The sequence below is a fragment of the Camelus bactrianus genome, chromosome X (assembly GCF_048773025.1).
Source record: "Camelus bactrianus isolate YW-2024 breed Bactrian camel chromosome X, ASM4877302v1, whole genome shotgun sequence".
NCBI classification, from domain to species: domain Eukaryota; kingdom Metazoa; phylum Chordata; class Mammalia; order Artiodactyla; family Camelidae; genus Camelus; species Camelus bactrianus.
In genome coordinates, this window is record NC_133575.1 from 34,919,141 (window position 1) to 34,944,356 (window position 25,216).

Consider the following 25,216-nt stretch of genomic DNA (forward strand, 5'->3'; position numbering starts at 1 on the left):
CATGTTAGGAGCAGGTCTCTGTATCTGAGTCAATCAAATATCTAGTCACAGATCTTCATTATAAGGTAAGAGCCAAAAAGAGAAACATAAATAGCATTGTGAGAATCCTTAGGAGAGAACCACTGCCAGCCAAGCAGAGGTGGGCTTTATGGATATGGTGCTATTTGAAATGGGTCTTAAACGAAGAGCAAGCTTTCGGCAGGTGAAGAAAATTGGAAGCTATGTCCTACTGAAGAAATAGCAAGAGAAAAGGCAAAAAAGTGGGAAGGCAGGAGGTAAACATGTGAAATGCTAAATGGCCCATTTGGCTGGACTATCGGGAACGGGAAGGGGAGCTTGGGGAACGTGAGAACTGTGGACAAACCTGACTCCTAGGCCTGCCCATTTCATCTCAGGTCCTTCACACCAGGATGGCCTATTTATCCTGCACACTGCTGCTGGCAGGTAAAAGTAAATAGAGCTGATAGGCTAGGAGATAACTCCAGGTCAATCCAATGCATACACACACATCCAACTGGATTGGCCACTTCTTCACTGCCCTCCTTATACCTGGAACCCTAGTTTTCCCACATGGGATTTAGTTTTATCTGTTCCTTTGGTTTCTCCTTTTATCTCAGGTGAGGACTCCCAACTCTGGCCCCTGCTTGAGAAGAATGCTCCAATAACAAACCTAAGCCCCACGATGGAGAAGGGGCTCAAAGCTAAGGAGTTTGGTCATTCTTTAGAAAACAAAGAAATGGTACAGAAGGCTTGTGAATAGAAGAGTGACACTATGATATTTTTGCTCTTGGAAGGTACTCAGCTGCTGTATGTAAAGGTGGATTTAAAAATTTAGAGACTGGTGGGAGAAAGTCCAATAAGGGAGGCCTTGCAATAGTCAAGAGGAAAGGTGGGTCAGAACAAGAGTGAAGACAGTGGGAAAGGAAGGGAGAGAGTGGATGCAAGCAGGAGGAAGGAAGTAAAAATGTCAAGACATTCTAATCGGCTGGCTATTTGTAGACAATGATTCAAACTGGTTAGAAGCAGAAGATGTGCATTTGAAAGGTCCAGGGGTTAAGTCACAGCTTGTCTTTTTCCAGACTATGTGACTTTGGGCAAAATGTTCTCTCTCTAAACCTCAGCCATCTCATGTAAGATAGGAGGATAACAATTATTCTGACCTCACCAAGCTGTTCTCACAAAGTAAATGAGGTAATGTATTCAAAGCCATGATAACAATGCCTAGAACACAGCCCCAAATGTCAGAATTATCAAGATAAGTAAGTTAAAAGAGGCGCTGGAGTCGTGCCCTGGGAAGCATAAAAGATGACCAGAGTCTGGGTGGCTTGGGGGGGGGGGGGCTGCCAGGAAGTCAAAAGTCCAGTTCAATACAAGAAGTGAGGTGTTTTAGAAAGCAGCTCACTGCGCTTTCCTTTTGCAACATCATAATCTCTACATTTTATATGCAGTGCTCTAGCAGGATGGAGCTCTGTGCTCGTAACGCTGCTAGGTCCTCTTACTGCATGTCTCTAGCCATTGGGAACTAGCGCTTGGAAAAATCTGTCCCAAATTTTACATCATATTCTCATAACCAAGGAAGCTGTACATTTTCATTTTGTCCCAGGAATCTGTGTGCGTATCAGTGTATCTTAATGTCGAAAAGACAAAATAATAATTCATAATAGGCTCTCTAGCTAACATTCAAAATCATGATTAACTTTTACTTTTGTATCACTTAAATGGAGGTGTCATCAATAATATAATCAAAACAGTAAAGGTCAATCAAGGGCACTTAAAGGTAGATGTAAAACCAGGAACAGTCCCCGAAACAGAGCCATGCACCACAGTGCCCATGAGGGTGGAGTTCTGGCTTACCTGGACAGCAAGGATGCTAGAAGATCATCAGTCAAAGGTAACCTGGCGGACTTGCACAGCCTTCTGATGTCTTTGCTGGGTAATACTTTTTTCCTGCATTAAAACAAAGTAAATGGGCTTTTATATCCTTTGTGTGTCTCGAGTTACAATTACAGGAAAGAAATGCTACAGGAAAGAAAGTACAGATGTGTCCTAAAAACGTGGACATGGTACTGGAGTCACAGTAAGGAAAAACGGTCATTCTGCATTTTGCCAACTTTTGTCCATTTCAGCAGCCACCAGATTCTGTCCTTACAAAGGCCTCTCCATCAAGACTGAGATTCTTGGTTGGTGACAGCACAGCCTATTAAGGCTGAAGCCACTAGTGTTGCTCTAAGTAATCGATCTGCATTCTTGACCACTGGTCAAAAATGGTTCTGATATTTGAAAACATCTCTTAATTTGACAGGCATCTAGGGGCTCCAACACAAGTATTATATGACTTGAGGGTGTTTTTCTAATCTTTTCCTTGGACCCAAATCTTATAACCTAGAAGCCCCAACTGGGGCCCTAACATTCACCTCAATTTTGTCAGATGGTTTCTCCAGAGCCGCCCAACAGTCATTTTCCCCAGCCTGCTGGGGGCACAGAAATACTCGTCCAATGTCCTCTCTCAGCCAGTGTTCTTCCAGGCCTCAGGCAAAATTAGAACCAACAGGAAAGAAAGTGGGTTTCTTTCTTTGGAGGTTATAAAATGATAAAAGAATGTTTCTGTCTAGAACCAGAGCTTGTTGGATCTGGAAGGACCTCAGAGTTGTCTGATCAAGTAGCCCCATTATTCCCAAGAGGTGTTCCTTTAGTGAAGGAGGGTCACACTTCTCACCTAGGGCAGGGGTATCACCAGGGTGGAAGGCAGGGCCAGGGTCATGCAACGCCTGGGCCTCAGGAGGCTCAGAGAAGCTTAAGGATTCAAGGAAAAATACCACCTTTATTTAAAAAAAAACAACAAAACTCAACAAGGGTGTATTATGGATTAGCAGGGAAAAAAAAACATGTTCACTATTAAGATAAACTATGGGAACTTCAAAGATGTTTAAGGTATGCAGGTGGCTGCTTGGGTGAAGACTTTAGGACTGCGGATAAAGGGAGGGGTCATGGGGAAAAGAGATGGCAGTGGTGAGTAGCAACAAAATCAGAGGCTAGAGTTGGAACTAAGACTTTCTCACTGCAGGTGAGTATCCTGCTCCCCCCCCCACCCCGCCGCTGTATCAGGCCTGAGGGTAAGATGGACACCAAAACATACTAAGATGGGGCTCCTTGTTTGTAACAATGACTCAATAAAGCTCAATACAAACATGGTAAATGTACTAGAAATAGATTATCATTATGCTGAGCTTCATTATGTTCAAGAAGAAATCACTGCAAAGAAATTCTACAGAAAGTTTATTTGCAAATTCCACTTATCACTAAAATAATGTGAGAAAAAGACATCTCAGAATTAAACCTTCTAACACTGATTTGCTGTGTTTCAATTATAAAGCTTCTAGAAACCAATTACAAGAAAGTGGAAAGGGGCAACCCTATTCTTTTGAAGATGCAGGGCCTCCCCTATTCCATCACCAAAGAGAGCTCACCATCCATCACTGTGAAATATCCGCACCCAGATAATCTCCAAAAATGATTTAAGGTGGCTTTGCTAAAATAGTGGAGTATGAGGAGGCACGCTAATTTTCTTCTTGCTCTTTTTTGATAAAATACAAATTCCTTCATTACTGGTTCACAGAAACGTAAATGACTTATTAGCATCAATAAAATAAAATGCTTACTTTTCCCGATCTTGGTATACACAGGTAGCAATGAGTCTTTCGAAATTCTCAAAACCATTTTTCTTGAGCTGCTCGTGGACCTGTGCCATTAGGATATCTGGACACGGGTCCTCAGGCACCTGGTAGTGACGTGCAATGGTTATAAGTTCTTGGTCTGTGAGTCTCCCGACAGTTAGAGTCATCATTATGTCTCTGTAAAGAAAATGGAAAACACTCATGAAATTATATCTAAGACTATTTTACCTTTCCTTCTATTAAAAATATCCAAATCCCACTTTACCAACTGCATACAGAACAAATTATTATTTTTCTGTAATTTCTCCACTTAACTTGTGCTAGAATGGAAAACCATAAGCACTATAGCTTATAAATAAAATGGCATTTTGCCCAGAGACAAACTTCTACCAGATAACAGCCAACAACTAGGAAGTAAATTCTTAAAGTCCTTGAATGGTCAAAAATCCTGTGATTTAATACATGATTTCATTCAATGTCTATTAATCTTACTTTACACAAAATAGTAACAAGCTTGGGGTTCTGGTTTCCCAGGGTATAAAACTCATAAATCAGTAAGTTAGAAGGGTGTTTTGGAGATTGGGAAAGCAATTATGCACATTTCTGTAGTGAAAAGTAAAAACTGACACACCCTACCAGTGAGAAAAACGTGAAAAGAGCTGTGTAAAAGTGCAGTCGTCTGAGTCTTTAGAAGGCACATGGCTGAAATGTTTTCAACATATTCTCTATATGAAAGATATGAAAGCTATAAACCATGCAACACGTATTAGAAAGAATTACATCAAAATGGTAAAGCTGCAAGCTGTTATGGTGGTTAAATGAACAAGCTTCCACCATCTAGAAAATCTACTTACCAGATAAAATTCAGTTCCCAAGAATCCCAAATAAATGAGGGAATACAAGATTTTATTTGTTCTTCTGCCATAGATGGGTCTTTTAGAATAATGGTTTTTGGTTCTTTTAGAGATCTCTCGTCATTTTCACTATCATTTGAGAGATCTGGGTTCTTCTAGTCAAGAATACTCTTAGATAGAGCATAGGCTAACCCACAGCTATGATGCTGACCTGTCTGAAAAAGCTGCATTTCACCTGTATCCACGTACTAAGGCCTCCGGTTTTTGTTTCATTTTGTTTTGCTTTTGCTTTTCTGATGGGAAATGAAAGCCAAATTCAACTAAGAGGACTCCACAATTGTAGCAAGTCAGTTTGGGTTAGATGATCAATCACAGTAACATTGGCTGGGGGCTCACTGTATGGAAAACACTGCAGTCACTTTGGCATGTGAACTTTTCAGTCTGTAATCTATTTGGGCTGTCCAAGCATCCAGATGAGCTCTCTAGCCACAAACTGGGAGGGCCACTTGAATCAAAAGAGTAGTAATAATAACCCTCGCCACCTGTTGAGTACTAGCTATGTGCTAGGTCCTGTGTCGCCAGGTCCTTCTGGCATGGATCATCTCATCTGGTCCAAAAGGCAGATACTATTACCCCCATTTTGCAGATGAGAACACAGAGGCAAAAATGTTAAGGAATATGTCCAGTATCATGAAGTCAGAATGCAAACCCCTGCAGTCGGCTCTAAAGCCCATGCTCCTGCCTACTATGCTATCCCTCTTCTGTTGGGACACAGAAGACAGGGTGACCAGATGGAGCGGGGCTTAGGGAAAGCTAAAGGCAGTGGCTTTTGAGCTGATTTTTTACAGACCTCTATTCCCTTTACCATTCGTGACCTCTGCCTTAAGGGCTATCACTGACCTGCCTTAATAAGTAAGAGAAAGTAATTTCAGAAATCCTGAGTCACAGACAGAGGGCTAAGTGACCATGAAGGAACCACTCTAAGGAAAGCCCTTGGCTCACTGTGAACACTGGTCATGGATTGATCAGCCATGACACGTGCATAAAATTGAACATGACACAACCATGAGAAATAGGCTGTTGATTGGTATTTATTGGTATGAAGGATGTCAGTGCTATGCTGATAAATGTTGTATGACCGGAGTGAAACTATAGATACTGGTATATACGTATTTGCAGAAGGAAAAAAAAGACTGGAAGGATACATATCAAAACATCTATAGCGTTATCCCTGATTGATGAGGTTTCTTTATATATATGTATAAAAACGATTGTTTTACATATATATAAAATGCCTTTTTCTAAATTTTTGTAATAATCAAATATGACCTTCATCGTCAGTTAAAAAAAAACCAAACCCAACACGTGAAGTCTCTTTCCTTTTGAGGGTAGAAAATGGCGTGAAGAAGAAAAAGTGGCACGTTCTGAAGGACAAGGGAAAAGCGCATGTGCAGCAAGAACTAGAAACTTTCCACGCACCTCTAACTAAAGTTACTCTAGCCCCACCGGGTCATAAAAGTTTATTGTCCTTTTCACTGGATAAACTGAAATGATCCTGACCTCACTGCAGTTAAAGTTTATATCTGCTGGGTTTCTGTGTGCTTGGGTTTTAAACAGCTCAGTATTCCACCACCTTCCATGGCTTTCTGTGGGCATTCCAAACAAGCTGCCCTCAGTCATGCAGGACACTAGGGCCCCCAAAGCGGCTGCTGGGCTGGCCACTGCACCCACACCAGGTGGGACCTGGCACCGAGGAGCCAACTGGGCAGTGCAAGCCTTGTCCTGCACACCTCAAGTGGCGGCCACCACTTTGCCCCGTGTTTGCCACGGGTCCTTTCTTCAGGACCCACTCCACTCCTGTCAGACTTTAATGGGCTTCCCCAAGAATGGGGAATCTTTTCAAAAGCAGCACATTCCATCTCGTTTCACTGTGGGGAAATCCACTTAACATAAAATTTACCATCACTAGCATTTAGTGCATTTACCTTGTTATGCAACCACCACCTCTATCTGTTCCAGAGTATTTTCATCACCCCCAAGAAGCAGTCAGTGCAGTTTCCCTCTCCCATGCCATGCTCCTTGCTCTTCCTCAAACAATTTCAGGGCCTTTGCACTTGCTGTTCCCTCTGCCCGGAATGCTCTTCCCTAAGATGATTACACAGTTTGGTCCTTCATCTCCTGTAGCGCATCTTCTCTTCTGCTAGGGTATCATTTTCTCCATGAAGCCTTCTCTGACCATCCTTTTTAAAAGTGTGACCCCTCCTCCTATGAGCCTGGCATCATTCCCTAACCCCTTCTCTGCTTTCTTTGCCTCAGTGGCATTTGTCATATGCCAATGTAGTGTATCTTTTATTTTCTTATTCTGTATATTGTCTTCTTTTTAGTGGTATTCATTTTATTTATTGGTTTTTGGGGGGAGGGGGCAGGTAATTAGGTTTATTCATCTATCTATTTATCCATTTATTTATTTAATGGCGGTACTGGAGATTGAACCCAGGACCTTGTGCATGCTAAGCATGTGCTCTACCACTGAGCTATATACTCTCCCCTCTGTATTATTATCTTTAATCCTCCACTAGAACGTAAGTTCCACAAAGGGCAGGGCTATTGGTCTACTTTGTTCATTGTTGAATCCCCAACACCTTAAAGGGCCCCTGGCACACAGTACACATGCTGTAATAAATAGTTTTCTGAATAAATAACAAATGAGAGTTCAGTTAGTAAGGTATGAAAAGCATTTAGCATAGTGCCTGGAACTATGAATGTTCATAAGCAAGAGCAATTTTTATTATTCTCACCATCCCACAATGGAGGTAGTTTCATTTTGTATTAAACTGGAAGAGTTTCTTCCTTGAAGCAAGTTTATCTTGGAAAAATGTGAAATGTCTTCGATGACTGAAATCATAGAATTTATTACAGAATGTAAAAGGGAAATGGTACACTTACTCTGAATAGTCAAATTCAGGATTAAGTCTGAAGTGATAAAGTAATAAACTCCAGGTGTGCCTTCCTTTATATAATGGATATACTTGAGAAGCTGGACAAATGCTTAATTCTTCAAATTCAAGTGAGATGCCCCCTTTCAGTCTCTATTATACATAAAGATACTCTACCTTCATTTTGGTCATTTTTCATTGGCAATGGCACTTAACACCTTAGCTTTAAATCTCTCTAATTTCTGTCAAGCTGTTAATGACAAACAAGCACCCTGAGCTCTGAAATAAGTCCTCTGGAAACTAAAGAATCTTTTGACAGTATAAATAATTACTGCCAAATTTCTCTACTTTGTAAATTGATTTTTTTTGACATATTTTCTCAAACGGAAGTCCATTTCCATTGAAAATCACTGACCCTGTTTTCTAACTCCAAATAAATGTAAGCAGCTTCTAGTTTTCTCTCTTACTGCTCTAATCTTCATTTCAAATTAAATGCTATGGCTTTTCCTGTTTTGATATGTAGTGGGATATACATGGTAATTTTGATTTATTTAGTTTGAAATTCAGTATGTCTTCGTGCACTTGACTTTGGGGCCCTTTAAGTATAGCCGAATGAAATGTGATATTCTCATGCAGTTAAGAGTAATTGCTATATATTATCAACAATATTTTTCATAGAGGTACAATTTTAGAACCTTTTGAAATGCTTATCTATAATTCTACAATTTGGTACAATATGCATTTAAACAAGATAAGACAACAGTGTTTTTTTGTGGGGTTTTTCTGGTGTTTTACATCATGTCAAGTTTTTCTGGTAGCAGCAAATGGAAGTCTGAGCCATGGTGCTTAAAACTTGCAATGTGGGCAGAAAGGAATGAATATTCATTTCATTTACAAGCGAAGTCATTCATTTTCTACCACCGTCCTTTTCATTAACACCCATCCTGTGTTCAGGGATTATCTGTCTCCAAGCAAACCTCATTTGTTTGGCTTTTTGTTTTTAACTCTCTCACTGGTTGCCAGACGTTTTAGAGGCCATGCTAAACCCTGTGATAATCGGGGAGCCTTACATGGAGGGCGACCTCATATAAGCCCACTGGTCACACAACTGGCTGAACACAAGACCAGACTGTTCTGGACTTAAAATCAATTTTGTAATTCAAGACTTACTCATATCAAAACACATCAAACAAAATATAATCAGATTCTTAATTCTTTCTGAACACACACCTTAAAATATAAAATTTATTGGCTTAACTCCATTATAAAAGGAACACATTTCTAAATATAGAGAATGTGGATAAGAAGGGCTGTAACAAAGATACAGCCAGCTCCGAGAAAGTAGCCTTCATCTAGTCTGGCATGTATACACATGAAGGGGGAAATCCAGGAAGGCTCCATAGCAGAGGTGGTAATGGAGCAAACCTTGAAGATGAAAGACAATCTGCTAGTCAGAAAAGTAGGGTGGTGAGGAGAAGGAGGTTGGGAAGAATGGGAGAAAGAGCCATATCCTTAGAGATACAAGGAGAACAAGTGGATGGTACACCTTAGGAGCTACACAAAGTATTAATAACACCACTGACCAAGTGCTTGGTGCCTGTCAGACATTGATCTAACTGCTCCCCATGCATGGACTCATTCAATTCCACAACCCTTCGGGTAGGAACTTTGATTATTCCCATTTTACAGATGAGGAACTAAGGCCCAGAGAGCTCCAGCAAATTGCCCAAGGGCTCCCAGCCAGAAGTGGTGGAGCCAAGAATTGTACCCAGGTGGTCAGGATTCTTAGGATGACTAGAACATAGGGAAGTGAAGCAAGAGACAAGTTAGAGAGCCGCACGTGGGGCCCAGTCATGAAAGGCACACACGGGACATCTGGGTTTTCTTCCACAGGTGGAGAATCTCTTGAAGGGTGTCAAGCAAGACAGCACTATGGACAGAGAGCTGGATGTCAGAGCACTCAGGAAGCAATGTGAGTGCAGGTATGCCAGTGAGGGCTGCTGGGGCAGAGGAAACAGGGCAAGAGGATGAGCTGAGAGGCATAAATTAGGGTTGGATGTGCCTGGCTAAGGATGGGCCCCGGGTCCCTTGTTCAATGTCTGGGAGACAGGGCTATCATGGAAGCTAGCTTTGGACAGCAGAGGGGACACCTTTTCTACTGAGATGAGAAAGGAGGAACGCAAAGTTGTGGATGCAGGGGTATGGGGGAGGTTTGCATTTTACAACTTTAATATTATCTCTTAATCTGGAGGTGAAATTTTCTGCGATGGGTGGGAGGAAAATGGTGAGGTTGGGAACTTAAGAGTGAGAAAGTTTGAAACCTCCATTGTGGAGAACGGGAAAAGGCATAACTAGGACTTGACCCATACTTAACTGTTTCTCATCTTTAACTGCCCACTGATCCATCAGTTGTCCAGTCTGTCATCTATGTCTTCAATTTCTGGTCCCTACTGATCCTTTCGCTACAGATTATAGACATGTTCATGTCTCTCCTAACTTAAAACAGCAAAACCTCGCTGGTGATCTTCTGCCCAGCTAAGTCATCCTGGTGGCATCCATCAGCCTGGCAGAACCAGTCTCCCGTGGCAGACTTGTGACAGCAAGGAGCCACAGCCGTGGTGTTTGACAGTGGTCTGACCCTCCTTGGTCAAAGATACCTTCCTGGAGTTCCTGGACAACTAAGGAGGAAGGGGAAGTGAAGAGGTCTCCGGAAGAATATACTGATCATTCCTCAAGAGGAATTCCTGATAACATGGCCCATGGGAGCTCAAGGAATTAAATGGGAAAGTAAAAGAGAGGTGAGCATATGCCAACCTCAAGAAAATGGAATGTGCCAAATGGCTCCAGGGGCAATCAGGAAGTTCACATTTATGGTCAGGACTTCTAAGAGATTCTTTTTTAAAAAAAAACTACACATAGAGTTACCTTATGATCCAGCAATCCCACTCCTGGGCATATTATCTGGAGAAAATTCTAATTTGAAAAGATACATGCACTCCAATGTTCACAGCAGCACTATTTACAATAGCCAAGACATGGAAACAACCTAAATGTCCACCAACAGATGACTGGATAAAGAAGTTGTGGTATATTTATACAATGGAATATTAATCAGCCATAAAAAATAATAAAATAATGCCACTTGCAGCAATATGGATGGACCTGGAAATTGTCGTTCTAAGTGAAGTAAGCCAGAAAGAGAAATAAAAATACCATATGGTATCACTTATATGTGGAATCTAAAGAAATAACACAAATGAACTTATTTAAAAAACAGAAACAGACTCACAGACATAGAAAACAAACTTACGGTTACTGGTGGGGGAAGGGGGTGGGAAGGGATAAACTGGGAGTTCAGGATTTGCAGATACTAACTACTATATATAAAATAGATAAACAACAAGTTTATACTGCATAGCACAAGGAACTATATTTAATATCTTGTAGTAACTTATGGTGAAAAAGAATATGAAAATGAATATATGTATGTTCATGGATGACTGAAGCATTATGCTGTACACCAGAAATTGACACAACCTTGTAAACTGACTATACTTCAATAAAAATAAAATAAAATAAGATAAATTTAAAAAATAAATGAAAAGATTTCTTCTAGGACTTTCCCATCTTCTTGCCGTGTGTTTTCAGTTTTTCATGTATTGCTGTAATTATCTTCTATTGCTACTTGTTTTTTACAATAAAGACTATATTAGGTTTGCTCTTAGGTTTAGCAATTTTTTTTCTAAAAAAGAACACTATGGTCTACGCTTGTATTTATTTATTTTTCTTAATAATAGGTTTTAAAATTATAAAATGAATGCATCATGGTACAAATTCAAAAAGTATAAAAAGTTACACCATGAGTCTCCTCACCGCCCCAAGCTCTAGTTCCACTCCCTAGAATTTCTTCTTTTACCCAGCCTTATCGACATATAAATGACAAAACTGTACAACGTGATTATTCGACACCCATATACACTGTGAAATGATTATTCGATTCTGCAATTCTATTTGGAATTCTATCTTGGTTAAGTTGAAAATGCCCTAAAATATTTTAAACTTACATCTACCCAATTTTCAAAGATAAGGATGAAATATGATTTTACTCTCAAGATGAAATGTGAGGAATTTAGCCTTTAGTTTCCCCACTCTCTCTATTTGGCTATCTTATCTCTGGTATAGACCATATTATCTTCCTTTTTAATTTTTCTAACTATCATTCACCTCTTGAAATAATGTTTTATCTTTGCATTTAGATGTATAACCCTGTAGGTATGTTTGTGTGTGTGTGTGTATGTGCATATGTGTGTGTAAAACCTGTTTTTATGTTCAATGCTGTTTCAATTTTTCGAGATAAGGTGTACTACTTGAGTTCTTCATTTTGATTTTCTCTTCATGTTCTGGAGTAATTTATTAAAGTAATATTTTACTTTAAGTAATTTATTAAAGAAACTTTAGTAAAGAAACTATATTATAGTTTGTTTTCTTGAAGATTTAAAAACATTTCTATTGTCGCCATGTACAAAAAACAGCTGTTCCCAATTTGTTTACCCTCAAAGCACTGAGGATTTACTCCATTGTCTCCTTGCATTGCCTCATCTTTTTTGGTTTTTAGGTCATTGGTTCTGCTGATGGCAGTGGTGTTTTTAAGCTTTATTTTATGTATGCTTTGCTTTGATGCTCCTTATAAGATTCTTTCCTTATATATGACCTTTACATTTTTGCCAAGGTATATCTAATGATCCCTTTTCATTTTTTGCTTGGAACAGAGTGAAATCTTTCAATTTCCAACATACCTTTTTTTTGCTTCGAAAAGGACTTTTCTTTAAAAATGACCACTGATGATAACTTTAGTCCCGTTTGTCCAATTCCCTCTCCACCTGCATTTCTGCTGTCTTCTTTCTCAATATTTTAATCTCTTTCTTGTTTTGCTTTGTTTGAGGGTGTTTCTAAAGATAGTTCTTTGGCTTATTACAGAGTTTTCTACAGTGTCCAGTCTCCTATTAGTGCCTCCTGTTTAACTTTTAATTCAGAAAATATGTGTTTTGTACATTTTAATGCAACTCTTTCCTTGTTTTGGTCTGTTTGCTGTTCAAAATGGCCTGCTCTTGCTGAGACCAGCATACATCTGGTTGTGACCATAACTAAGTTCTAAAAACAAATAAACAAAATCAATTTCTCATGCAATAAATCACTTTTGGAATCTGCATGGATTCTCCTATATCGAGTGGTTTAGTTTCTCTCTGTTTGTGCACCCTTACAAAGAGGTTTCTAGAGCAATCTGGGCTTTGGTGTGGGGCTGTACTTAACCAAATTCCACAGGCTCTCTGTCACAGATGGGGTGTATGTGTATCTGTGTCTGTGTGTGTTGGGGGGTCAGTTAAGGAAAGGAGGGATCCAATCATGCCTGTCTTCAATAAATGTGGCCAAATCAACAAGAAAGAGGGAGGGGAAGGAGACAAGCTTTTGATTTGGAGACCAAGACGCCATATTTGTGGTTGGGGGGTTGGTAGGGAAAGAAGAGACTAAGTAGCAGAGAAAAAGCTGGGAGCCTTGTCCCAGTATCCCAACCACCGATGGAAGGACTCCAAAAGGCCTCTCCATGCTTGGTGTCCCGAGTTGTGCAGCTCACAATCTGCACAACCTTCCAGAGGCCCTTCCCTAGGACCACTTAATCACACACAAGCCCCAGCGAAGACTGTTTGGCTTATGTTCAATTGACCTGTTATGCCAGGAAAGAAATCGGGAAAGGACGAAATATAAGTCCACCAATAAATACAATGATTTACTTCCTTGTCAGAATACGAAGAAGAAAAATTTCTTCCATTTTATCATCCTGGCCTATTTTTTGATTTGTTTTGGTCTTCTATGAAGAATTCTGAGCTTGGGAAAAGACAGCACTGAAATGAGAATTAAGTCACTTGTCTGAATCAGATGTCACAGACACAACCTAGGCAATCGACCTGACTACATTTTGTCAGTGGCTGGAACTATTAAACTTTGCAATGTCAGTGAGAAATCATTTTTAGTCCAGATAATATAATGAGAACTTGTTCCTGGCTCCTTGTTTTAAACACCCTGTGCTTAAAGTTATGTAATGAATCCTCGTGTGCAACCACAGAACATCAGACCTAAAAATAGCAATTTTAAAAGGAATACCAGAAATACACATGCTGATAGCTTCATCTATAAAGCCTAATTGGCCCTAAATCAAAAATAAGGTAAATATGCTCGTCTATTCTATAAAAAATAAAGGAAAAATGAGCAGGAATCAGTTAAGACAAAACAAAAGAAGGAAGCTGGTTGTCAGTCACAAACCCAACTTCCCTGTTACTTCAGGGGCTGTGTTCTCCACTCCAGGCAGGAGGGAGCTTCTCCAGCAGGTGCTGGAGCACAGTCCCTCCTAAGCCACACAATGGTCACTTCCAGGGTCCAGTGTGCCCTGATGCGCAGCAACAGTGACTAGCCGTGGTTGCAGCGACTTCATGCCTAAGCGTCTTGCAGGCTGAAGTCACCAGTGTGGTGGCAGCAGGTACAACCAGAACAAGGGAAGGAAGGCCATGCCTCTCGGGGTGGGGCAGGGAGCCTTTCCCACAGTCGTTTCCATCTCCTCTGTGGGATATCGCATTCCTACCCTCAGCTCTCCACCTCTCCCTGTATCTGCGTCTTTTCCCATGTGACTCTGCTGTTTCACCTTTCAAAGGGGCACAGTTTCTTTCTTGCTCCTGGATGACAGGGTCAGCTACAGGCCTTGCTCTGGCCAGCACGGTCACGTGGAAGTCAAGGTGTGCCCGTTCTGAGTCTCAGCCTCAAGAGGTCTTCCAGGTTTCTTATTCCCTGGCTGCACTCCTGCCATCACCCTAAGAAGGATGTGCTCAAGTTAGCCCACTGCTCCCTGGAGGAGAATGAGAGACACGTGGAACTGAGATGCCCCAGCTGGGCCCAGCCCAGAGCAACTGACCCTCGACAACCCACCGATGTGTGAGCTCAATAAATGCTTACGCTGCACGCCACTGAGATTTGGCGGTCATTTACTAAACAGCCAAAGGGTGGCAATAGTTGATTGATCCTCTCCTCCAGGTCCGACATCCCTGCACTCTACTCTCCTCTCTTCCTTCATCTGGAGGTTAGCGAGAGGCATCTCCACACCCCAGGTTAAGCGGGACCTCAGGCAGCTAGGCACCCGGGCAATGGCACGTGATGTCCTCAGCAGAAATGCTCTGACTGAACAGCAGGCTGATGGGATGCTGTCAGAAACCACCACCTGAAGCTTATGTCCCTGGCTGCCCTGTGGCTACCATGCAGCAAGCAAAGGGCCCTCTCTCTGTGAGTGGCCATTAAAGCGGCCATTTCTGAGGAACCTCCATACTCTTTTCTATAGTGTCTGCACCAATTTACATTCCCATCAACAGTGTACGAGGGTTCCCTTTTCTCCACATCCTCGTCAACATTTGTTATTTGTGGACTTTTTGATGATAACCATTTTGACAGATATGAGGTGGTATCTCATTGTGGTTTTGATTTGCATTTCTCTGATGATTAGCAATGTTGAGCAATTTTTCATGTGTCTGGTGGCCATCTGTATATCTTCTTTGCAAAATATGTATTCAGGTCTTCTGCCCATTTTTAAATTGGGATCTTTGGTTTTTGATATTGACTTGCATAAGTTGTTTGTAAATTTTGGATATTAACCCCTTACTGGTCATATCATTTGCAAATATTTTCTCCCATTCATTAGGCTGGCTTTTTGTTTTGTCCATGGTTTCCTTTGTTGTGCAAAAAGCTTTTAAGTTTAATTAGGTCCCATTTGTTTACTTTTGCATTTATTTCTTTTGCTCTAGGAAGCAGATCCAAAAAATAATGCTACAATTTCTGTGAAAGAGTGTTCTGCCTATGTTCTCTTCTAGGAGTTTTATGGTTTCAGGTCTTACATTTAGGTCTTCACTCCATTTTGAGTTTATTTTTGTATATGGTGTGAGAAAATGTTTTAATTTCATTCTTTTACATGTAGTTGTCCAGTTTTGCTAGCACCACTTACTGAAGAGACTGTCTTTTCTCCATTTTATATTCTTGTTTCCTTTGTTGTAGATTAATTGACCATATGTGAGTGGGTTTATTTCTGGACTCTCTATTCAGTTTCATTATCTACGTGTCTGTTTCTGTGCCAGTACCATACTGTTTTGATTACTATAGCTTTGTAGTAAAGTCTGAAGTCAAGGTGGATGATTCCTTCAGCTCTGCTCTTCTTTCTCAAGATATTTTGGCTATTCAGGATCTCTTGTGTTGTCATACAAATTTTAAAATGACTTGTTCTACTTCTGTGAAAATGCCCTTGGTATACTGATAGAGACTGCACTGAATCTCTAGATTGCCCTGGGTAGTACAGTCGTTTTAACAATATTAATTCTCCCAATCCCTTTAGGGGATTTTTAAAGGGGATTTGTTTACACAGTGTATCTTTCCATCTGTTTGCACTGCCTTCAAATTCTTTCATCAGTGTCTTACAGTTTTCTGAGTACAGGCTTTTTACCTCCTTAGGTAGGTTTATTCCTAAATATTTTATCCTTTTTGACATGATAGTAAATGGAACTGTTTTCTTAATTTCTCTTTCTGAAAGTTCATTGTTAGTGTATAGAAAAGTAACAGATTTCTGTATATTATCTTGTGTTCTGCAATTTTACTGAATTCATTTATTAGTTCTAATAGTTTTTGGGTGGAGACTTTAGGGTTTTCTATATGCACTATCATGTCACCTGTAATAGCAACAGTTTTACTTCTTACCTTCCAATTTTGATGCCTTTTATTTCTCTTTCTTCTTTGATTACTATGGCTAGGACTTCCAATACTATGTTAAACAAAAGTGGCAAGAGTTCACATCTTTGTCTTATTTCTGATTTTGGAGGAAAAGCTTTCAGTTTTTTACCATTGAGTATAATGTTAGCTGTGAGTATGTCATAAACTGCTTTTATTATGTTGAGACACGTTCTCTCTTTGTCATGAATGGATACTGAATTTGGTCAAATGCTTTTTCGGCATCTACTGAGATGATCATGTGATTTTCATCCTACTTTTTGTTAATGTGGTGTATCACATTGATTGATTTGCAAATAATTGAACCATTTTTGCATCTTTGTTATCCGTATTGTTGCAAATGGCAAAATTTCATTCTTTTTTATGGCTGAGCAGTATTCCATTGCATGCGTATCCATATCACATCTTCTTTATCCATTCATCTGTTGATAGGCACTTAGGTTGCTCCCATACCTTGGCAATTGTAAATAATGCTGCTATGAATATTGGGGTGCATGTATCTTTTTGAATTAGTGATTTTGTTTCAGATACATACCAAGGAGTAGAACTGCTAGGTCATATGGTAGCCCTGCTTTTAGTTTTTTTGAGAAACCTCCGTATTGTTTTCCACAATGGCTGCACCAATTTACATTCCTACCAACGGTGTACAAGGGTTCCCTTTTCTCCACATCCTCGCCAACATTTATTTGTGTTCTTTTTTTATTATATTTTCCATTTCCTTGTTTAAAATTCTCACTGTGTTCATCTATTCTTTCCCCTAATTCAGTTAGCATTCTTATTACTAATAATGAATTCTTTATCTGGTAAATTGTTCATTTCTGTTTCAAGAGTTGTTTTTTTCCCAAAGGTTTTCTTTTGTGCTTCCAACTGAGACAAATTCCTCTGTCTTCTTATTTTGTTTCCCTTTCTTTGTCTCTAAGAAATTAGGTGAAACGGATACCTATCCTGGTCTTGAAGGGATATCCTCATGGGGGGCATCCCTATACAGTCTACATGCACCCAGCGGCTTTGGTGGGAGAGCTGGATTCGATGGGAACACAGTCACATCTTTCCTCAGGGTGCGCTGGCAGCTATCACTCTGATAGGAGGTGGGGCTGGAGATGGAGGGGCTAGGGCAGAGCCAGGTATGAGGCAGGGCTTCTCCTCTGCTCAGTTGCCATCACCATCCTATGGGAAGCAGGATCAGGCCCCAAGTGGCTGGAGCAGAAACCCTGAGGGTCAGGTCTGAGCAGGATTAGTTCCATTTAAGTGTGTGTTGTTCCCCCTCCCAGCACCAGCACCCTCACCCCAGAGGGGAGCACTGCTGGAGCAAGAGGGGCTGGTGTAGGTGTTCAGTGAGCATCAGGGCATAGGCTGTCAGAGTGTCTGGCTGCTGTCAGAGATCCAGACGGACTCTGATACACCACCTGTGTGATCACCAGAAATGGCTGTCCACTACCTGCTCAGATTCTGCTTAGGGTTTGCAACACTTCAGTGTCTCATGGCCAGGCTTTTCCTCAGTCATTACAGCCCTTGCTCCAGTGTGGAGCTGCAACACAAGGCAAGCAGTGCTGGGGTGTCTACTCAGCTCAGGTTGGGGCACGTGCCGGGGTGGTCACAGGAAACAAGTCAGTTACTGCACTCCTCTTGAGCAGAGCTCAGCCTTCCCACAGCCCTCCTGTTAGTCCCACTGGTCCTCTAACCAGGTAACGGGGTTCATCTTCCCTTTGTCAGACCTCAGGGCTGAGGTGCCCCATATGTGGCTTAAATGGCTCACTTCCCAGGGAGGGTCTCTACCTGTGTAATCTCCCTTTTCCTCTGAGCCCCCTCCCAGGGGCACAAGTCCTGACCTAATCACTTCTCTTCCCTTCCTACCTGATTCTGTGTGCATCTTTCCTACAGCCGTGGTTGTTTTCTGCTAGTTTTCAGTTTTCAGTGAGAACTGTTCCACACGTAGATGTATTTTTGATCTGTGGGGGGGGGGGGGATGAGGTCCATGTCCTCCAACTCTGCCACCTTTGATTCAAGTCCCCAAACTCAAGTTATTAGCTATTATCATAATTATTAGTAGGTAGTAGAATGAACTGTCCTTCAAGAAAGGCCAAAATCAGTTTAAAAAAAACCCTTCAATAGGGTCCTAACTACTATGTGAATGAAAATTAAACCCAAACAAAGGTCACTGCCTTTGTTCATGCATGTATTCATTCATTTATTCTTCAACAAACAAGTATGAGGGAATACAAGGATGTGCTGAGTGGCACCAGCCATAAATGCAATGAGATCCAAGAGGCAGGGATTACTGTGAGCTGGGGTGATCAGGCACATTTTAAGAGAAGAAATGTAAACTGGAATATCTTCAGGGGTAGGAGAAAGCTGAACAGCAAAAGAGAGCTCCCCCCAAAAATGGTGTGAAAAGAGAATGACATGGATTGGGTGGCCCAGAAACAGCAGTGGCAGGTCCCACGGTGGTTGATGGAGGTTCACTGATGAAGCTGAGCTTCTCCAAAGGCAGCTCATTCATCTCTGAAACTCCATCACCCACCATGGGCCCTGACACAGAGTAGGTGCCTAATATACGTTTACTGAATGAATGAATGGTAAATGTACATGGTTACACACCACACTGCAAGGCACAGCTTCCATACCCAGTACTTCGGGTTGCAAAATTTACTTGAATGAAAAACAGCCAGGTAGGGCTTGCCTGATGGTGGCCCAAGTGTCATTCCCCTCCTGCTTTGTAGTATTCTCTCATTTTACATCATAATTTCTACATTATAATTCTCCCTCTGAGCAACTAAAAATTAGCATGTAGTTACTGTTCTCATTTTTTTAAACAAAATTTGGACTCTAATTAAAGAAGAAAGCCTGGGTGGCACTAACCTGGTCATTTGTTAGCAACTAATGACCACACAGTTGCCTTGCTTTTAATCATAGAAACTTCATTTAGAAAAGAGACCATTAGAACATTGGAGTTTGGATGAAATAGTAGTTTCACTGTTAATGATTTACCCGCTCCCACAAGAATATAATCATGGAAAAAGAAATAAAAGAAGCACAGTATAAATATATATGTATATATAAAACCTCAGAAAAAGAGTTGGTCTTTTTTCCACTCTTTAGAAACATAAGAAATAGTCTATCTGTTTTGGCACAACATTATATGGTTTATTTATTCTAAAATGCCAAGAATTTTTCTAGCATCCCATAAAACTCAAGCCTGTAAGAGTGGATATGCTTCAAAAATAAAGAGAAAAGCCTGAGAGTTATTAAGATTTTTAAATAGCGGGGTTGATTTTAACTAGGTCTACAAGAGCAAAGCCAACTCCACTTCAGCACAGGTATTAATAATGATGTGACATTCCCCAATAATGTGTCTAATCTATACTTTGTCCAGTGTAATTTTAGAGAGTCCATATGGCATGGAAGAGAAATTATGTGTGGCAAAATGCTAAAACTCAAACTCCTGGCTGAGCTTGCAAAAAAGGAGAGAAAATGTCCCATGTACTAAGGCAAGGAGGTAGCTGGTACAGCCAGAGAGGAAGGTGTACAAGCTAACAGGGTGGCACCTGGGGGAAGTAGGGATTGAACACCATTAACAGGTAAGAACTTGGATTTTAATGCTCACTCAGGTGCAAGAGACAAGGCCTCTGGCCAAGGAGAATAGCAATTTGGAATTCCTACACATGAAACCTGTGTATAAAGCTAGAACTGTAAAAGGCTGCAATTGAAGTAAAAGAAGGATTAATAAACTCTAACCATGGGCTAAGAGAGATGACAATGGACCTTTTCTCTGAGTCTTTGCATAACAAGGGAAGGAGAAAGGAAGGAAGGAACGAGAGTAGATAGATTACCTAATAGAACTCGAAAGTCAATATTCTGCCAAATAAGAATTTGTAGTACAAATATATTTTACCCATTTACTATAGAAAGCTCCAAGGCAATAAATTGACATCAAAATTAAGATTAAATTAAGTTCAGTTTATAAGCTAGCCTGGAGAGGCAAAATCAATACTCTGGAAGTTCTACTGCTGAATGCTAAAATTAGTAGGTGAAAGCTTGATGAAAAGCAGAATTTGCATAGTCTCAAAGTATTGCCCTTGAAGTACTTATTCACTGCAAAAGGAATGATAGTAACTTTAAAATAGAGAAATCTGACAAATACCATCTTAATAAAGTGGTTAAGGTCAATATCACCAGTAATAAGACATGTCAACATCATGAGCCCTTTGATATGATGCACTAAGAAAGACACATCATTTCTGTAGTATTATTGCCAAAAATGCATAATCTTAGTTCAACCACAAGAAAACATCAGAAAAATCCAACTTGAGGGACAGTCTGCAAAATAACTGATTCAAAGAACGGATTCAAAAATATCAAGGTCATCAAAGACATGGACAGACTGAGAACTGTTATAGAAACAACTAATCCAATGTGGGATCCTAGATGGGATCCTGGCAAAGAAAAAGAACATTGGTTAAATTCAAATAAGATGTTTATAATATTGTCCTAATGTTAATTTCCTGGTTTTGATAATAGCGCTGTGGTAAGATGCCAACGTTAGAAGCTGGGTGAGGGGCATATGGGAAGTCTCCATACTACTTTGGAACTTTGCTGTTAAGTCTACAATTAGTTCAAAATAAAAAGGCTTAAAACAAAATAAAAAACAAAAACTACTCTGAGAGGCCCACCCAAGCAGCACAGGAACACTTCAGTGGAGGAAGAAAATCCAGTTTAAGATGAGCTTTGAAAACATAAAAGGAAATAATCCACCAGGAGTGAGAGTCAGCAGATGTAACAGAGGGATTAGTACCCCATGAATTTGGGACATCAGAACAAAAGTCAGTAACAGACTATGAAATTATTATGTTTAAAATTATAAAAGTGCTAAAGTGGAGAAACCAAGAAAAGTACAAGATGCCATGGAAAAGAATAGAAATACTTACACACACATATACACACATACAACTAAATAGCACTTAAGGAATTGGAGGGCACAGCCACTGAAACAATGAACTGGATGACAGATCTAAGGAAAATTCCAAGAATGCAGCAAAGAATTAAAAATAAATGAAAAGAATGAATGGGAGGTTAAAAGATATGGAAAAGAAGTTTGACAAGTAGTTAAGAGGAAAATAAAAATTCTCAAATTAAAGAATTACAAATAATCCCAAGACACACTGCAATGAAACTGCAAAAAATCAAAACCAAAGGCAACCAGAGGGAAAAAAGACATACAGCTACAAAGGAACAATTATATTAATAAGAGACTTACAACCACAATGGAGAGCAGAAGACAATAGAATAATACCTTCAAAAGGTCAAGAGAAAATAACTATAAATCTAGAATTTACCTAGTTAGATTTTAAAAGAGAAAAATAAATACATTTCAGAAAACAAGATTATTCATTCCCAGAGTTACAAAACAAGTCTCAAAAATATCAAAGAATTGCTATCATGCATCATATTCTCCAAGTGTAACAAAAAGAGAAAAAAGAACTGTAAGAAAGTTAACGTCATACACATTTAGAAATTTAAAAACAAATAATTAATTGGCCAATTTTAGGAAATATTTACATATGAAGGACAATAAACACTAAACACACTAAAGCCAAAGCAGTACTTACAAGTCAAATTAAAGCCTCAAGTGCAAGTGCATTTCTTAGAAAATAACGACTGATAATCAGTGAAACAAATGTCCAACTCAAGAAATTAGAAAATAAACACAGAGAAAATAGAAGGACGTAATAAAAATAAAAATAAGAGTAGGAATTAATGAAATAGAAGACAAAGCAAAAAAAAAAAGAATTAACAAATTAAAATCTGGTCCTTTTAAAAATTAATCAAATGATGCTAGTGAAATAGTAATAGGGCTAAAAAAAGGTGATGCATTTTAAAAATGAGATAAATAATAATTTTCAAAACGAACTCAAGAAAAAACAGATATCTGGAATAAGATATCCACCCACAGGAAAAAAGGAAGGGCTATCTGGTTTTTCACACAACTTCTACAAAACCTTCAGAGAACTAATAATACCTAACCTTTACAAACAGAGAGTGAATTTTATGAGACTATTATAAAACACTGATATCTAGACTGGACAAAGACAGTATGAGAAAGACATCCATATGAACAAAGATGTGAAAACCCTAAATAAACTATCTGCATCTACCAAAAACCTATGACAAGCAAAGTACTTAATGGTGAAATATTAGAAATATTTCTTTTAAAGTCAGGAAAAAGATAAGGATATCTGCCATTACTAGTTACCTTACATATTACATTGCAGCTCCTAGTCAATATAATAAGAAAAATAGAAAGAAATCATATGGATTAAAAGGGAAGCAAGACTGTCATTATTTGCAGTTCATATGATATGGTCTAAAATAAAATCCAAAAGAATCTACAGACTCTGAGGACTCAAAAGAGAAAATGAGATCAGCATACAAAAAAAAAATAGTGTTCATATACACCAGCAACAACCAATTAGAAAATGTAATTTTAAAATTAAAAGGCAATATTTGCAATGGCAGCAAAACTATACAGTATTATAAAACAAGATACACTATATTCATGGATGGGAAATCTCTATTTCATAGTGACAGCAATTCTGCCCCCTAATTAAATTCAGCAGAAGTTCAGTCAAAAATCCAATCTGGCTTTTTAAAGAACTAGAAAAATTGGTCATAAAATTAATATGGAAAATTAAAAGCCTAAGAATAGTCAGAAGAAGAAAAATTAGAACCCTGCTATACATCACAACTTACCATGATGCTACAGCTATACTAACAAATTAAAATAGGTGGACTAAGCCATAAAAAAGAATAAAATAATGCCATCTGCAGCAACATGGATGGACCTGGAGATCGTCATTCTAAGTGAAGGAAGCCAGAAAGAGAAAAATACCACACGATATCACTTATATGTGGAATCTAAAAAAAAAAAAGGAGACAAACTTATTTACAAAACAGAAACAGACTCACAGACATAGAAAACAAACTTCTGGTTACCAGAGGGGGAAGTGGGTGGGAAGGGATAAATTGAGAGTTCAAGATGTGCAGATACTAACTACTGTATAGAAAATTTGTAAATAACAAGTTTATACTGTATAGCAGAGGGAATTATATTCAACATTTTGTAGTAACCTATAATGAAAAAGAATATGAAAACGAATTTATGTATGTACATGTATGACTGAACTATTATGCTGTACAACAGAAACTGACACAACATTATAAACTGATTATACTTCAATAAAAAGAAAAAAACATCCACAAAGGTCAAAATTAAAACAGGTGGTACCGGCCTAGGGATAGACAAGCAGACAAAACAGAGAGCTTAGAAACAGATTCATATGGACCATGAAATATGTCAGATATGTCAATACAAACCATTGAGGGGAAAAAGGGTAGACTTAAAAAAATTTTTTTTTAATTTCTTTGGGGGGAGGCAATTAGGTTTATTTAATTAATTTATTTGCTTTATTTTAATGGAGGTACTGGGGATTGAACCCAGGACCTTGTGCATGCTAAGCATGTGCTCTACCACTGAGCTACACCCTCCCATCAAAAAAAGGATAGACACAATGCATGGTGCTGGAACAACTGGAAATTCATATGGTATTCATAATTTCTTAAAGAGGATGCAAAATTCACAAACCATAAAGGAAAAAAAAGTACATAAAGTCATTTATAATTAAAAATTTAAACCTCCATATGACAAAAGACACCAGTCACGCAGTGCAAAGAGAAGCCCAGACACAGAATATATCTGCAATGTACATAAGCAACAGAAGACTCACATGCAAAATGTATCAAGAACAAAGCAGTAAGACTTAAATCCCAGCAGAAAAATGAGCAATACGCAACAAATGAAAATATAAATTGGTGCTTCCACTTTGAAGAAAAATGTAACAATCCTTAGTGAAGCTGAAGATACTCAACTTCACCATACAGCTTAGAGCCCAGCAATTTTAGGTTCCTATTCTGGAGAAACTAGCACATATCCACAGAGACACGTATAAGGATGCTTCCTTGCAGCTGTCTGCAATAGCAAAATAGCTGTTCATAAGTATAAGAGAGTGAAGAATGATCCCCAAAGATATCATGTCCCAATTTCTGGAAACTGTGAAGGTGACTTTATTTGGAAAAAGGATCTTTGCCAATGTGATTAATTTAAAATCTTGAAATAGATTACCCTGGATTATCCAGGTGGGCTCTAACTGCCATCACATGTATCCTTAACAGAGAGTGGGAGCGATTACACACACACACACACACACACACACACACACGATGAGGAAGTGATGTGAAGGAAAAAGCAGAGACTAAAGTAATACCACAAGCTAAGGAATGCCTGCAGCCACAGAAACTGAAGAAGCAACAATCAGATTCTCCCAAAGAACCTCCAGAGGGGCATGACCGTGCCAGCAACTTGACTTCGGCCCAGTGATATTGATTTGGGACTTCTGGCCTCCGGAACTGTGAGAGAATAAATTTCTGTTGTTTTAAGCCACTTAGTTTGTGGTAACTTGTTACAGAAAACTAATATAATAAATAAGAAATTGGCAAACTGTAGTTTATTCATAAAATGAAATACTACAAAACAATGAGAATAAATGAACTAAAGCTACATGTACTGACATGGGAAATAACTCAGAATCATATGCTGATTGAAAACAGCAAGTCACAAAAGGATATATACAGTGTTTCCCATTATGTACATTTTTAAAAGCACAAACAATATTATAAATTGTTTATGGATACATATGTATGTGGAAAAAATTAAGCGTGGGGATTACACATACATCTTGATACTGGTAAGAAAAAGAGATGTTAGGGAAGCAGGCATTAGCTATATATCCATTTCTTACTTAATTTTTAAAAGAGAGATAGAAAAATGTAGAAAATGTTAACTTTCATTCATTCTGAATAGTGGGTATATAGTGTCTTTCAGCACATT

At 39.2% G+C, this 25,216-nt stretch overlaps 1 protein-coding gene across 1 annotated transcript in view; it reads right to left on the reverse strand.

The window, feature by feature from the left end:
* The window catches only part of EFHC2 (EF-hand domain containing 2), a 168,910-nt gene that overhangs the window by 27,698 nt on the left and 115,996 nt on the right, over positions 1 to 25,216 (reverse strand). Inside the window, exons 12-13 of the mRNA XM_045505194.2 lie at positions 3,660 to 3,851; positions 1,855 to 1,947 (exon numbers count right to left, since the gene is read on the reverse strand). Coding sequence (XP_045361150.1) covers positions 1,855 to 1,947; positions 3,660 to 3,851 — 285 coding nt within the window. The remainder of the gene's footprint in view (positions 1 to 1,854; positions 1,948 to 3,659; positions 3,852 to 25,216) is intronic.